The sequence below is a fragment of the Dermacentor silvarum genome, chromosome 1 (genome assembly GCF_013339745.2).
Source record: "Dermacentor silvarum isolate Dsil-2018 chromosome 1, BIME_Dsil_1.4, whole genome shotgun sequence".
In the NCBI taxonomy this organism is placed as follows: domain Eukaryota; kingdom Metazoa; phylum Arthropoda; class Arachnida; order Ixodida; family Ixodidae; genus Dermacentor; species Dermacentor silvarum.
In genome coordinates, this window is record NC_051154.1 from 102,562,784 (window position 1) to 102,578,833 (window position 16,050).

At 45.5% G+C, this 16,050-nt stretch overlaps 1 protein-coding gene across 1 annotated transcript in view; it reads right to left on the reverse strand.

Annotated features, from left to right (window-relative positions):
• The window catches only part of LOC119433980 (uncharacterized), a 40,845-nt gene that overhangs the window by 12,055 nt on the left and 12,740 nt on the right, over positions 1–16,050 (reverse strand). Inside the window, exons 3-4 of the mRNA XM_037701274.2 lie at positions 14,104–14,211; positions 11,560–11,586 (exon numbers count right to left, since the gene is read on the reverse strand). Of these exons, the coding sequence (XP_037557202.1) occupies positions 11,560–11,586; positions 14,104–14,211 (135 nt within the window). The remainder of the gene's footprint in view (positions 1–11,559; positions 11,587–14,103; positions 14,212–16,050) is intronic.

Below are 16,050 nucleotides of genomic sequence, written 5' to 3' on the forward strand. Positions count from 1 at the left end.
TATATGCGCTTTGATAATGCAGCGGGAGCAAGCTCCGCACCACATGACCACTGTCTGAAGCAAGCCGATGACCCGGCGTTCTGGTGGCAAAGCGCATGTGGACTCCGAGAAACTCCTGCTGCAGAAGCACTGTAGCCGATAGGCGTCTGCTTTTCTGCAAGGGTTCCTACACTGGATGTGTTTTGCGGCAGGCCGAGGCACACCCTCAGGGCCTTTGCTTGCGCACCAGTCAGTGATTTTATGTTGGTTTGTGAAATGCCCTGTAGCACAGAAAGGCTGTATCGTAGGAGACCTTTACAGAGAGCCGTATAAATGTGTAGCAGAGCATTTACGGAGCAGCCCCTAGTGTTGCTTGATAGGTTACGGAGGATGCTAGCGTATGACCCGATTTTTTTTTTCCTTTAACGTTCCAACGTGGGGTGTCCATGTATTTAGCTTGTAAATTGTCATGCCCAAAACTTGTGACTTGACACATACCGAATGGGAGAGTGCGCAACCTTTAACGTGTAGCGCGAGACATCACGCCTGGTGAAATCAATGACGGCACACTTTTCTGGTGACATCGTTAGACCTCGTGCGAGCAGAAATTTCTCATTTGAGTTGATAGCTTTCTGCAATCTTGCTCGTAGGACACGTCTGTTGCGACCACAGCTCCATATACAGATGTTGTCTGCATATAAAGAGATTTGAGCCGATGTGGGAATGCACTTCTCCAGCCCAATAAGAGAGATGTTAAATAAGGTCGGACTTAAGACACCGCCCTGGGGAACGCCTCGATGCACTGTGTGCGAAGCTGTGTCACCTTCTTTTGTGGACATATAAACTACCCAAACAGTGAGGTAGTCCGAGATCCAGTGGTACTTAAGACCGCCAAGTCCAACAGACTTCAGAGTGTATAGGATAGCCTCGTGAGTCACATTATCGAACGCTCCCTTGATGTCGAGGAATACAACGATTGTGATGTTACGTGCCGCTTTGTTGAGTTTTACGCAGTTGACAAGACTAATTACGTTGTCTATGTTGCTGCAGCCCTTTCTGAACCCCGACATTTGCGGAGGGTAGACATTCATATTCAGCAGCAACCAGTCCAGGCGGATCAATACCATCTTTTCCATAATATTTCCCACGCAACTGAGCAGAGCAATCGGACGATAGGAGTTTATGTCTGCTGGATACTGGCCAGGCTTGAGAACAGGGATAACACGAGTGCGTTTCCAGCAAAGTTCAAGGCGGCCCCTCTCCCAGCTGGCATTGAATATGGCAACAAGGCACATCTTTGCCTTGTCGCCTAAATGTGTTAACTCGGCGTATCTGACGCATTCAGGCCCAGAAGATTACGACTTGTTCACCAATGCCAAAGCTCCAAGTAGCTCCATGATCGAAAAAGGTTCGTCCGCTTCAGTTGTGCTCACTGTCGTTGAAACCTCCCGTGCTGCTCGGGGCAAAGTTGCGAGCGCCACCGCAGCAGTGATCTTGGAGCAGAAAGTCTCCGCCACGTCCAACTCGCTGCTGTTACGGGAAAGAGCAACTGAACTGAAAGGATAAGGGTCGTGTGAGTGTTGTGTATGGTAAATGTTGTAAATATCTGGCACTGTAGTATGCATTCGGATAATTATTTCGCTTCTGTTGTTTAGTGTTACAGTAGATGAGACGTAGTGCATACGACACACGAGAGCTCGGATTGCGCTGTGCTCACGATGAATATAGTTTTGCCTTTCATGCCCTGTGCGCCTGCACGGCATTTTCAGCGTTGATTGTAGAGGCGATCCAGAAAACCCGCTTATAGCACAGGCGTTCATAGAGTAAGAGATTATGTGGTAGACTCTATGGGTTCCTCCATTTCAGGGGTGAACGCGTTAGCATGTTGCCGCAATCTGCGGAACGTGTATGCAACCAGCGTGGCCGCGCGTCGCACAGGCGCCGTGAGGCCTGTAAGCCTGTCATGCCTGCCTTGTCGACTGCTACATGTTTTGAGCGCACCTAGCCTGCGTTGTGGGGAAGCAAACTTCACTTTCAGTTTTATATTTCAGTTGCAGAAAAGCCAGCTTCGCGCTTATGCAGCGGATGTACCATGTGTTCTTTTTTTTTTTAGTTAGAAAAAAAAAAACACATGGAAAGTATAGCGCAATGCGGCCTTTTTAGTTGAAATACCTTTACTTAATAGCTTTACGTAATAGCTTTACTTCCGCGACAAATCGCAATGTCCAGGTGACCAATTAAAACGATTCACTGAATAACTTCCTAATTATTCGCTTTAGGGCATATTGTTCCAATTTCTAAATTGAGGCCAAGCAGTAACCAGTAAAGCTCCGTAGCAGAAATTCGAACACCACTTTCGAGATATCCGTCTCCAAAGTCTGCTAAAAAATGCATCGGCGTTACAGTTAAACTCATCCTGAACCGATTAGCGCATGCATTCGGGAAGCTGTGCCTATGAATATCATAGGAGACTTTAAGGCCGAATATCCCAAAAGTCTCGAAAGGCATAAAATAGGGTCAATTGGCGTAAAATCATCACAAAAGTGGTGCGAGATTTACTATTTCCGCTAAACAAGCATCACTTCGCCACTGATCGGCTTCAATTCCGCAATTTTAGCATGTGCCCTAAAGTGAATATAAGATAGTTTAGAAGAGTTATAAGAAAGGAAATCATGAGGGGAAGGGCATACTTGTTCTACTCGGCTTTCCGAGAAACTCCTTCCGTGCTACAATATGGCATTCTAACTGGCTGCATGGTTGAAAAAATGTTTCAACGATAGTTTCACATATGGTTCGTTAATATTATCATGAATAGGTTACATGCGTAAAAACGAAAGCAGCAAAACAACCCAGACAGTGGCAGGATGGTAGATACACCTACAGCTGAATCGGTGGAGTCCCACATGGGATCTTTTGCTTTCTTTGTCTTCATTGACTGTTGGAACCTTTAAAATGAAGCAATAGTCATTCTTAATGTGTATTTTTCGTATGTTTAGTGGTATTTAAAAAAGAAAACCACACATGCCTCAATTAACTTGAGATTCACACATCATCTAGCTTAGTGCACACTGGCAACAATAAAAATTCGTCGGCCCTCCCACTCCGGGAAGATGGATAATAAGGAAGCTTATCATCCATCCCCTTCACGTACCGCAATCTCTAAATTCACGTAGGTCTTCTCCACTAGTAGCGTAATTTTCATTCAACACTTCCAAGGCGTTGTGTCGTTGTTCGTCAGAGCGGATCACAGTGATGAGGGACAAGTTGTCAAACCACAAACGCTTGCGTTCGATGTCTCGAGTTTTCTTGGTGGCGCATGGTTAGCAGCATCCGCCCGCCATTACCGCTTACGATTCTTTAAAGTGAAATTGCTTCAAAATTAAATCTGTCCGTCACGTAAGACAGTGAATGGCTCATACCCTCGTAAACGCGGCCTCCCCATTACGACGACAGAAGAGAAGTGAAATTCTATGCTGAAATGATCAGTGGCAACGGAGCCAGCTGGGGAAGACGACGACAACGACGAACGCGGGAGCAGTGGCATGAGCGCGTTCGCGCGGTTGCGCTGAGTGGCGCCAACGTGCCAGCTAAAAAGACGACGACGACGCTTGAGCCATTGCTGATGATGATAGTTACTGCGAACAGACACTGACGCTCAGACTAGACATAAACAAGCTTCGCTTGTAAAATGAAGCTTGTCAGTGCAATGTTTTGTATATGCTTCTACATTGCATATTTGCACTGCATAATGCGCACAAACTGCATGGCTTTGTTGACTACTCTTCACAGAATCTTGCGCTAGAGTGCCTGACTGAGCTATGTACAATCATGCTGCTGCCATATTGCATAATAAAGCACCACTGTTTTTCAGCTGAGTCGCACCTGACACCCTGACAGAGGAACCAAGGCGCAGCGCTGCGCAATCAAGCAGTACGACCTGGCTCCAAAAGTTGTCTCCATATTGAGGTGTCTTCAAGATTGAGTTTGAAAGCAGATGTCTTCAACAACGTAATGCCGAGGTCACTTTGAGTAATATTTCAGCACCATTATGGTCTGATATGTGAGCTGGTTCTCGTGTGCAATAATAAGTTCGAGGTTTCTGTTTTGTTTTCATGTCGCTTATTTAGCCATCAGTTTTTCTTGCTTTAATATAACACGCCGTGGTTGCTTAGTGGCTACGGTGTTGAGCTGCTAAGCACGAGGTCGCGGGATCGAATCCCGGCCATGGCGGCCGCATTTCGACGGTGGCGAAATGGGAAAACAGTCGTGTACTTGGATTTAGGTGCACGTTAAAGAATTCCAGGTGGTCCAAATTTTCTGGAGTCCCCCACTACGGCGTGCCTCATAATCAGGTCGTTGTTTCGGCACGTAAAACCCCATAATTTATTTTAATTTAAAATAAATTGCTTTAAAATAAAACACTTTTCTGTTTTCGTAAGAAACCAATTGTAGCCTGGCTCTTCTTTGTAGCATCAGTTACCACATTGTTAGAGCTGCCACTTGCTCTTTGTTATGCGTGGCTTCATGAAAGATCTGGTTCCTTGGCATATATGGCAAAAAAGCGTTAAAATGAAATAGATTAAACAATTGTCAGGTGAGAACAGTTTTGCTATTTAGCCAGTCAGCGACGATACACTTAAAGCAATATCTGACTTTCTGCAACAGTTTCTTTTTACATAAAAAAAAAGCATTCGATTGTACTTGAGTCTTGAAAATACGCACATCTCTTTAATGTGCACTTCACAATATCTGTACACTGTGACATAATACACACTGCGCACCCAGCTTGGTGCTACTGTGTGTCGCGAAATTGTGCATGAATATATGCGGTCACTAATTCAAAAACATTTTACGGACAGGGTCAAGAGAGTTCAGTAAGCTGGCTATCAGCTCCTATGAAACACAAATCTTTGCGTATTTATTTACTTCGCTTACCCTGCTTTGAAAGGGCATGTACTTTTTTTTTCTGTTCCTTCTTTACGCACACGTGTGATCCATGTAAAGCGCAAGCTTATCTAGAGCCTGGGAAATTAACTTTTAAGCTGGTATAACAACTGGAGGGAAACTGATGCTGCGTGTTTTCTGAACCTAGTGCGCATAAACAGTTCTATTATTCCTGTTTTCATATTTGCCTGTCAAAGGATCTCTTGGTGTAAAATGAAAGAAAATTCATTTTCTTCTACAATGTCCTAAATTACAAATTGTTTCTTACAGCCACTAAGAGGAAAGTGCTGACCATATCAAACAGCGCGCAAAAATCTAAGTAAAGTAAAAAAGGGTAGAAACGCACGATCGCTACTTAATTGTGACCGTTGTCTTTTACCACACGGCCTAATTTTCGTTTTGAGACAAACTGCATGCTTAGAGGATATTTGTTATTTTGTAATGTTTCTGTGACGCACGATAGAAATTCAAACAGGACAGAAGTGCACGGGAAGATGGAGGCTAGAAGTGATAAACAGCGGTCGAACAAGCAATGTCGGCTGCAGCCGTTTCGAGAAGTGGGATTCTCTTCATCAGGGCGGCAACTGCCCTCACGAAGAGAAGCGCCGTTACCAAAACTTTGGTTTCAGCGACATTCCTGGTTCGCTCACTATTAACCACGGTATAAAATTGACTTTACACATCAAATTTCTGTAGTGGAACAGAAAAAAAGTGAAATAACAGAAAAATATAAACAGGAAACAACTTTTCCTGTGGCTCAAAATGGATAATTGCTCAAAATAATACTTAAATAACAATTTAGGACTGAAAACAACTGTTTCTGTAATACGAAACAGATCACTGTCTTTAAGCGCAAAATTTCTGTTAAACAGAAACAACTTGTCAAATAAAAGAAAAATCAAGAACAAAAAAACTAAGCTTTACAGAAATTTTCTGGCAAGGCAGCCGCCAAAAAAATTCTTTTTTAAGGAAATATTTTTTACAGTATACATATACGTCGCGCCGCATGACAAAGAAATTCTGTACGCCAATTTTTCTTCAGAGGGCACAAACCTGTCGCTATCTTGCTTGGTGCACTGAGTTCCTTTTTTGAAGACATTGTCTTCCTTGGAGAGTTACCGCCACTTTTCCGTATCGGGTACGCCCGTTCCCAGCCTTTAGCCTCTTTCGTGGGCCGATCCGAAACCTAGTGTAGCCTAAAAATGTGACAAAACCGATGATAATGACTGTTGTAGGTGAACCATATAACTCGTTCCGAGAGCCCCACTGATGATTACTTTGATGATAATGAAGATGATGATCATGATGATGATGATCATCATCATGAGGATCATGATTATGACGACGATGTTGTCGATGATTATGGCTGATGTCTGATGACAAAGTTGGAAGGCGATTCAACCTCTAGTTGACGTCGATCACATGTTGTTGCTCCAGCGCGGTTTTGATACGGTTCATATACCCCATTCGCACCTCCAACGCGCCCAGGAAGATATTGTCTTCGCGCGCCCAGGAAGAAATTGCTCGTCGTCACTGATTTTGCAAGACCGACAAAGCTAAACAAAACTTTGCAGTTTCGTGGGCTTATGTTCGTACTTTCGACGTTTTATTCACAACTTCGGATCTATAAAAAGTCCTCTAACACAGCTTCTGGGTAGTTCCGGCGACCTATCGTTATGGTCTCCAGCCTGCGACGAGGTGTTCACGTCTTTGCGACGTCCTCTCGCCTCGCCTCCTATCCTGCGTTCCTTCAATCCTGCAGCTCCGACAGAGGTACACACAGACGCCAGTGGCATCGGAATCTGCGCCGTCCAAGCGCAACGAAAACCCTGGTATCTTGAATACGCTGTTACTTAGCAGAGACTATATTTAGCAGAGACCAAATATAGTGTAACTGAAAAAGAATGTTCAGCCATCGTACGGGGGACCCTTAGCAAAGTTTCGCCCTTATTTTGTATGGCCGCCCTTTTGACGTCGTCGCGGATCATCACGCCCTTTGTTGGCTATCAACTTTGAACGACCCACGTGGCCGCCTTGCTCGTTGGGCTCTTCGACTTCCAAGAATTCGACATCAACGTCATCTACCGCTCTGGCCGCAAGCAATTGGATGCTAATGCTCTGTCGCTGCCTCCTTTATCTGTCGACTTTAGCTGCCTTTGAATACTTACACTCCTCGTCTCGCCTCTCAACATCGACAACATTGCCTCAGAGCAGCACCGCCATCACTTGATAGCGGCCCTCCTCGACTTCCTTTCCGACACGCCGACGCTACCAGCCTCTCACGCACTCTGCCGCCAAGCTGTTCGCTTCGCAATTCGCGACGACCTTCTACACTGACGCAACTGCGCAACCGACAGCCGCAAGTGGATACTCGTCATACCGCGCAGCCGGCGGTCCGCTATCTGCGCATATTTTCACGTCGACCCTGCAGTGCGCCCACGCCGGAGTCTTGAAAGCATATGAACGACTTCGGCAGTGCTACTATTGGCGAGGAATGTTCACATACGTCCGCAAATTTGTTCGCTCTTGTACGGATTGCCACCGTCGGTAATCTCCGCCTCGCCGTTCATCTGGACCTTTGCGTCATCTATATGATCTACGGTCGCCACCCGTCCCATACCATGGACACCCTTCTGCCCTACCACCCCGATGCTTCGGAGTATGTGCCCGTTTCTACTGCGGCACGCAATGCCGAGGAGTGCCGAATGTTAGCGCGCCACTTCACCACCACTGAGCAACAGCGCCACAAAAGGCTCCGTGACGCCTACGCTGTACAACCGTTTTCTCTCAACGTCTGGCTCTGAGTACCTACCAACTCTGCTGACCTCTATTCAATATTCTTCCCCGCTTCGATGGGCCTTATTGCATTAGCCAACGCACTTCTTCGGTGAATCACCTCATCGAACCACTGAAGCCCCCTTCTGGCCTTCGTCGTCGCGGACGTGACATCGTTCGAGCCGTTCGTTGACACTGCTGCTTGAGTCGCCAGGATGGTAGCTTTTTCTCTCCAGGGTGATTTTGATGAAGAAAGCTAACACCACCAACTCAAGCTGACGAACACCCCCAACAACAACAGCAGCATAGTCGACGCTTCACGCAAGACGACGCTGAAGTTACGGTTCAGAGCTCTGCCCGAAGTAGCTGCTCTAGTCGCCTGTTCAGGACAATAAGCCTCATTTGAGTATATGTTTTGACAACGCCCTGAAGAAGTCATGTGTTTACCGATTACAAAGCAGTTTTGACGAGCAAGCCCATCGCCTAGCTGAAGCAGGTTATCCGCGGGCCATTATTGCTGCTGTTGACGAAAAAACATTCTCAAGAAATTCAGAAAACCTGTGAACGCTGACTGTGCTGACGTACAGAACTGTAAAAAGGATGCATTCATTATTTCCACACATTCATACCTTTTCACATCAGCTAAAGACAGTGCGTGAAAAGGCCGGCATCAAAGTGGTCCTTTCCGCCCCAGATAAGCTTGCAAAATTGTGCAGGGCAATAAATAGAGGAAAGAAAGAGAAATTCATCAATGCACCAAGTAACATAGCGACAGCGTATGTGCACTCAAGAAAAAGTTGTTTACGTAATTCCTTTATCACGCGGCGCGACGTACATACGCCAATCGTACAGATGCTTCGACAGTTTGAAAGAGCATAGGTACAATACAACGAAAGTAATATCTGAACATCTGAAGGTTGTGATTGTAGAGAAAGCGGTTGCGCACCTTTGTTAGAAAAGACTAGCGTTCTATGCAGATTTGCTGATCGGCTGACTAGAGAAATTATGGAAGCTCTTGAGATAAAAAGGCTGGGGCAATCTTGAGTCAGCATGCGCTCTGTTATGCTGTCAAAGAAGGATGTGTGCTTCCTATCGGGATCTGGTATGGAGTGTCCCGCTTTCAGTGCGCAGCGCATGTCGCTAGTGAGGGACTATCATCACCTTGGCCTGCGGTGTACGACACTGGGCGAATTCTTGTACCCCAGTGGTTGTGCGTCTCGACGCGATCAGGCTCATTGCGTTCTCCTTACTTTTCTAGAAGTAACGAACTTAGGGTCACGTTTGTAATCCAGAGACTATTTCTTCTATTTATCATTCTTTAGTAGCGTGGCCTGCAGTGACCGGCCCTAGTGTGTGTAACCTGTACTGTGTGTTCTACTCCATTCTTTGAGATTTGTCATCTTACTCTTTATTTTCTCTATCCTCCCCTTTCTTCCTATTTTCCATTTCTGTGTTTCTATCCCCTCCTTTCTAAAGAGTAGGCAGGCGTTGTGCCCCTTCCGGTAGCAGTTGCCAGCCTGCTCCTCGCTATCCCTTTCCTGTAAAATGTATATTTGTTTTCAAATCAAACAATAGGGAATAATAGTAATGGTACGAACACGCAGTAGGCTTGTTTTTCTTTTCACTTGAGATGGTTGTGTATATTCGGTTTACGTCTTGTCAATTTATTCTGCCTGATCAAGAGATAAACTTTCAGTTGTGTGCGCCTTGTGATCCTCTCGGTTAACGGGCTTGTCTCTCGTGTTCTCTGGCGCTGTTTGCTGTGCTTGTTTCTGGCGCAGACGCTGAGCCGACTAACTTATTTGGGAGTATTGCTTAGTCCTAGCTTGGTGACTTTTTTTTTTCTTGTAGCTGGCGTCAGGGTGGAAGTAATGAAGTTTATTTTTTCTTCATAGGTCAGCCCTGCAGCAGATGAGCACGCAACTTTGATTTCTCCACTGTTTTTCACCAGCCTACTGCGAGAGCTTCCGGGCATTTAATAACAGCCGAAAATCCCTTTTTCCGGAGGACGCAGGCTGTGTGGCAGATTCATTCGCAGTACGTACTATCGACCAAAAAAAGTTTACGGACCACGGGATTTCAGAAAACGCTAAATATCCGAGCAGCCTTTAAAAGTAGCCAGTAAAACCGTACATCACAATGTTGTTCGCCTATACCAGTAGAAGCTCGAAATTGGAATACCAGGCTGCGTTTTGAGGCTGCGGAGATATTCAGCTTCTTGTCAGATTCCTTGGTCCGTAAACGTTTTTGGTCGATAGTACATAAGCGCCAAGGAAGCTTAGGTCTTGTAACTGCCTCGTGCATTCTAAAGCGAAGATTTCTTTGCCTCTTCTCCCGACATTCCGTGCGCTGCTGTGATGTTCTTGCCGCGCGTGCCACTGGGTTTTTTTTTTTTTTTTTTTGCAACACCACCAGATGGCGGTCGCCTCCGCGCATCTCGGCCGGCGCTGCCGTGGGCCGGGATGCGTAGTTTGTGCGTATGGCAGGTGCTGTGCTTGCTTTCCTGTGCGACAAAAATGCAGGTGCTGGGCTGTGGAGGTAGCGTGCTGGGCTGTGATAGTGTAAACATTACAATCGTCTATGGCCTGAAGGCCAGCGCTGGGAGCTGGCGTCTGAACAGCGTGCTGGTCACGTATCCAGAAGGAAGCACGTAAACATGCGCCTGCAAAATGGCTCTAAAGCTTGTACTCAGCGTCGAGGACACCCGGGCCCGAAAGAATTAAGCGTCGCGTGGAACAGGAGCGTCTTCGCTACGCAGCGAAACGTGGTGAAGACCGCGAATGTATGCACACAGTGTATACAAACAATTGTATAACACTTAATTGAATTACTTACAGCCCTATAATCCAATTGAACTTAACACTTCTGCCACAATTCGATGTGCCATGTCAGGGAATGAGAATGCTCAGCTCTGAGTTTATGAGCAGTAACGCCCAACAACGCCTCAAATAAACACCTACCCCTGTGTGTTCTGTGGACTACGCAGACAAACACCAGTGGTGCACGCAAGGTAACGTTTAACATTAACTCGCCACTCTGGTATTGGATTAAACGCTGAAGAATTTACACATTCGCCGCCAACGTCACCACTAATTATGGTCAATCGAAGCAAACAGCATACAAAGCTTCGCTTACATCGAACCCCACAGTGCGTGGGATGCACTTATTTTTTAAGTAAGACATCTGCCGCGATAGCTTAGTGGCTATGGTGTGGCGCTGCTGAGCTCGAGGTCGCGGGTTGGATTCCGGCTGCAGCGGCCGCATTTCAATTCCGTATAAATGCAAAAACGCTCGTGTGCTTAGTTTTAGGTGGGCGGCAAGGGGGCTCCAGGTGGTCAAAATTAATCTGGAGTGCGCCACTATATGGCGTGCCTCATAACCAGACCTCCAGCTTTGGCACGTAAAACCTCAGAATTTAATTCTTCAAAGTAAGAACGTTGAGAAAGTGTTAAGGGCAATGTTATGTTTATGAATTATCGAAACACGACAGTATGGTCGTGTTAAATGTGTGTCTTTACCGCGATCAGCTTAACTGCAAATGCAAATTGCCGCTGAAGCATTGCCGGAGCGACGAGCACCTGTCTCTAACTCGATTTATCGAAGTTGACAAGCTATAGTGCTTCTATAATAGCTCGTGCGCTCTACTACAATCCTACCGACTTTATCTGCTAAAAAAAAAAAAAAATACTGGAACAGTGGAGCCCGATTGGCGGCGTCAAACCGCCTTCGCGTAGCAAGTGTGCGAGCTGTGCGAATTGCGTGAGCCGCCTACATCGCACAGGAGAAGACTCCACGAAAACTTTTCGGGCCCCGTGTTCTAGAGGTAAATGCTAAAAGGAGCGGGTTTTTAATCGTACATACCTTCACTTGCATCACTGTAAGGGCTACCTGAAAAAAAAAAAGGAAGCATGCAATTAGCCGCTTTATAGCGGTGATTATCCCACGCACATCTTTCGTCTAAGATACACGTATGCTTGTGATCGATTGCCTCAAATAAAACAAAGTGCTAGAACCTTGCCGTTTCACGCATAACCGATCAAATTAATTTACGTTTTTGTGGCCGCCCTTATACACGCTCGCCTGAGCCTTTTCTATATAGAACTTGGCGTAATATTACGCATTCTTCTTTTCTGTCTATGGTGCAAAATGAGCCGACATTTATGTAAATACTATCATATACCTCCGTAATTTCTCCGGAATAACGTCAGACGAACCGTCATACTTTTACAGCAGCTTTGTGGAAAGGCCGGGAATGGAGAATTTATTTATTTATTTGTTTGTTTGTTTGTTTGTTTGTTTGTTTGTTTGTTTGTTTGTTTGTTTGTTTGTTTGTTTGTTTGTTTGTTTGTTTGTTTGTTTGTTTGTTTATTTATTTTAACGACCCAGGCCAAACACGAAGTGCGAGACACGGCCTCGGGGTCTAACCAATTCATTTCTACCTCCTGAAAATCTTGAATGTGCACCTAAATGTGTAAAGCTACTTCTAAATGTCATCGCGTATTCTTAAGAAGCGCGCTAAACATAGCGGGTAAAAAAAAAAACACGTTGTAATAGCTCACCACTATACCGAGTGATCTATTTCAATGGAAACAATTTTATTTTTAAGGAGCATTCAACCAATGCGATAATGTTTTCTTCACAATTGTTTCTTAAAGTACGGTCGACAATAGATGGTCGAGTGGCTGTTGCAGTCTGTTAGCTAATTAACCAAGATTCGTTAATGAATTTCGTCCTCAGGAGGACGCAGCAAGAGGCAAAATCAATTTACGCGGTTTTAAAAACGCGATATTCTTTGTGAAGATATTCGTCGACAAAAATTCATTTTTTTCCCCGCTTCGATATACCGAAACTGCAGGGCGCACGAACAGCGCCGGAAGAACTGGCCAGGTGATGCTTCCCGCCTCGTATGGTTTCTTTACGTCAACAGGTTGACCGCCAGTGCGCGCCTCTTATCACTTTATCTCCGGAACATCATGTCTCGGCAACCTAACGTCGCTTGCAGTTGCAAACGGTACAAACGCGTGTCGACGGATTGAATTAACGCCCCACCAAGTCATCGTAAAGTCCCTATATAAGAAAAGTACCGCCATCCTTTGATAAACGCCGCTTCTCTCTCTCCTGTATCTCCGATTGGACGATGATAGCGCGCGCTTTTCACTTCTTTATATTTTCTTTTTTTCCCCCTCAGAGCCATGTTAAAAGTCCTCTGCGCAGCCGCAGTCGCCGGCGGCGGCGCGCGCCCGGCCTGAAAGCTTCAACGTGGACTTTCTAGGTGCGCCACCGTCGACTTGGCTTTCGCAAGCAAAAAGTAAAGAAAAAAGCAAGCGAACCACTTACTACTACTTATATAGGGACTTTATGTCATCGCAGTGAGCTGCTCTACGTCATGACAGCGTCGAGAATAACGTGGGCTGGGCCGGTATTTTGTAGCGATGCCTTTCCGGTAATAATGCCTTTTCGCGCTTATCGCGCTTTGTCAGTGGTCAGAGCGACGGTCCGCTCACGTTATCAACGTTGATATCGTGAGCGGACCGTCGCTCTGACCACTGACAAAGCGCGATAAGCGCGAAAAGGCATTATTACCGGAAAGGCATCGCTACAAAATACCGGCCCTGCTGTGTTTCCAGCGCTGTTGGCGCTCCGTGTTTCGGTATCGAAGCGACAAAAGGCGAATTTTGTCGACGAAAATCTCAACAACGGATTGTGTTTCTAAAATCGCGTAAATTGCTTTTTCCTCCTGCGGCGTCCTCCTCCAATATTACTATTACAATGCTGGAGTGAAAACTATCAATTAAGTTAATTAAAGAATTTGTTAATTATCGAGCCAATTGCGACGACTAGTTGACCATCTATAGTTTCCACCGCAATGAAAGAACGAATAGCGAACAAAGCATCACCACATCGGTTAAATCCTATTTTTACAAAATTTGTTTCCATTAATATTTATCACCCGGTATATAACACCTCGGCTTCTAAGACTTATGTCGTGCAAATAATTGCCGATTAATCGATAAATTTTGCCTTACATGGGAAATGTGAAGGGACACTTGCCTGGACTTAAGTCATGAGAAGTACTTCTCGTATTTAAAGCATCAAAAACACACTCGTAATAACGGAGTACAGGCCAAAACAAGTGTCTTTCTCGGCAAATTCCAATGCCAAATATGTGCAACCAGAGGCTGCATGCGACCACCAGGAATCACAACTGTCATCGCATGGATGAAATACTGAGTAAAGGCAATAGTTTGTTGGACGTCTATGCAACACTCGCATACCGACCTGACAACGTAAACCATTAGAACGCTTGATTGAAAGACAATGTTAACCACTTTGGATTAGGCAAAGGGTCTATCCGAGCTTTTGGACGCGCTGGGCCCGTCAAATGTGACTGAGGCATATACGTACATTGTTGTTGATGATGTGCGCCCCGTCGACGCACATGTCGGTGAGGGAATCCACAAGGTCGCGTCCCTTGAAGAACTTCTTGGCCCGCTTGTCAAGCAGCGCCACGACCTTCGCGAAAGTAAAAAAAAAAGAAAAAAAAAAGAAAAGAGAAAAAAACAACAACCCACGCGTGGCCGGTTTAGTGAATCCTTTCCCAAGAATTTCGATGCGCGCAGCTTTTTCGCGGGATCTGCAGCGACGTACCGCTTTTTTTTACACGTGCAGCATGCGCGTGCTGATGTAAGCGGATCAATCTTCAAAGAGAAGGAATTCAAAATTCTTCATGCATTTATATAACGCTTTACAATACCAAGCCACGATAATAGTTTGGCGCCACTGCTTACTCGACGTTTGAATATCGTCCTGTGTAGCAATGAGAAGCTGGGCAAGTCGGAACGGATTCATTTTAAACGCTGGCGCTCGCGCCGAAATGTTTATTCGGTCCCGAGAGCGCGTCGTCCTTGTTTTTCTTGCTTGTGTCCTCGTCGTTTAACGTGATTAGCATTCTCAGGATGATTCACCCACTTTACGGTCACCGTGTCTGTGTAACCATTTTCCCCGACGTTCAATTAAAAAAAACTTAAATTTATCCGGTGTTGGGCAAAATCAAACCCGCGTCACAAGCGTTTCTCAAGCAAAGCAACTCGACGCTCAACGTCGCGTGCTGCGTCCCAAATGGCCTCTAGGAGGGAGGGATTAATGGTATCTTACTTATTAAACCTCTATCGGCTTGCTTCGAGCGCACTCCACATGGTGTATGTCTGACTGATAAATGTGAGAACGCCCGCTCTTCCAGCTTAATATAGCTAAAAACTTACGCCTGAAATAGGCGCATATGCAATCGCGCCGCAGTTTATATATATATATATATATATATATATATATATATATATAGGATTCAGATATGCTGAACCCTACTCGTATACAGTGCCAGCGGGAAAACACTGGCTACGGTTGGGAGAACGCGTTTAGCGAAGCTTGCCATGTGGCGTCCGAGGTACAAGCTGTGGTCTGCGGTGGCGCTGTGGTGCGTGCGTGTATTAATGAGATTAACATTCGTAGTCTACTTCCCCAACTACAGATTGTGAGTAAAGGTGTCTTCAGGAATACGGTTTGTCACTACATTGCTTCAATGCTCATCGCATTAATGTCAGCGGTCATTGTGAAATGCGTGGGTGCAGCTGGAATTGTTTGCGTGTCGATTAAAAACAAATCCCGTCCGCCCAGGCTGTATTCCGATGGAGACGGAGTGCAATTTATGAGACCGTGCAAACCGATTTAGATGCACGTCAAAAAAAAATAAAGAAAGAAAGAAACAGGGACGCTGCAGCACCAAAAATATTCCGGAACCCGCCCACTTTCCTCATAACCCAGACGGAAACCTGGGACGTAAGGCTTCATCGATTTCTTTTTATTCGCGTGGGTTGTCGCGCGGCATAATTATGGAATAAAATTACATGTATACGCATGGCGGCCCGCTTCATGCATACACTGCAAGAGCGACTTGGCAAATGTCCGCGAGCCATCGTTTCCGCAAATAAACATTAAACTCACCGGATTAAATTTGGTGGTGATGTGAAGTAGAGGTGAAACATCAGGTTTCCTAAGTTCTCGGCTCGAACCCCATCCAAGCCTGACAAATTTAAGGGCGTTGATGGCGTTTGAACCGAGAACCATCATTACAAGGAACAACATACTATATAGCATACATATAATTTTTTTACGCAATGAGCGCGCTTTGAACTTCGCGCACAGACGTTAATCTGCGGCGTCCAAACACTTTCTACAAAAATATTGTTCTTACCCACTATATTGCGAAACCTATTCTTTGTAAGTAAAGACGCCCATTTTTCATGACTATTACAATTATTTAGTTTTATTGCACTTCCGTTTTTTTTTTATCGTCGA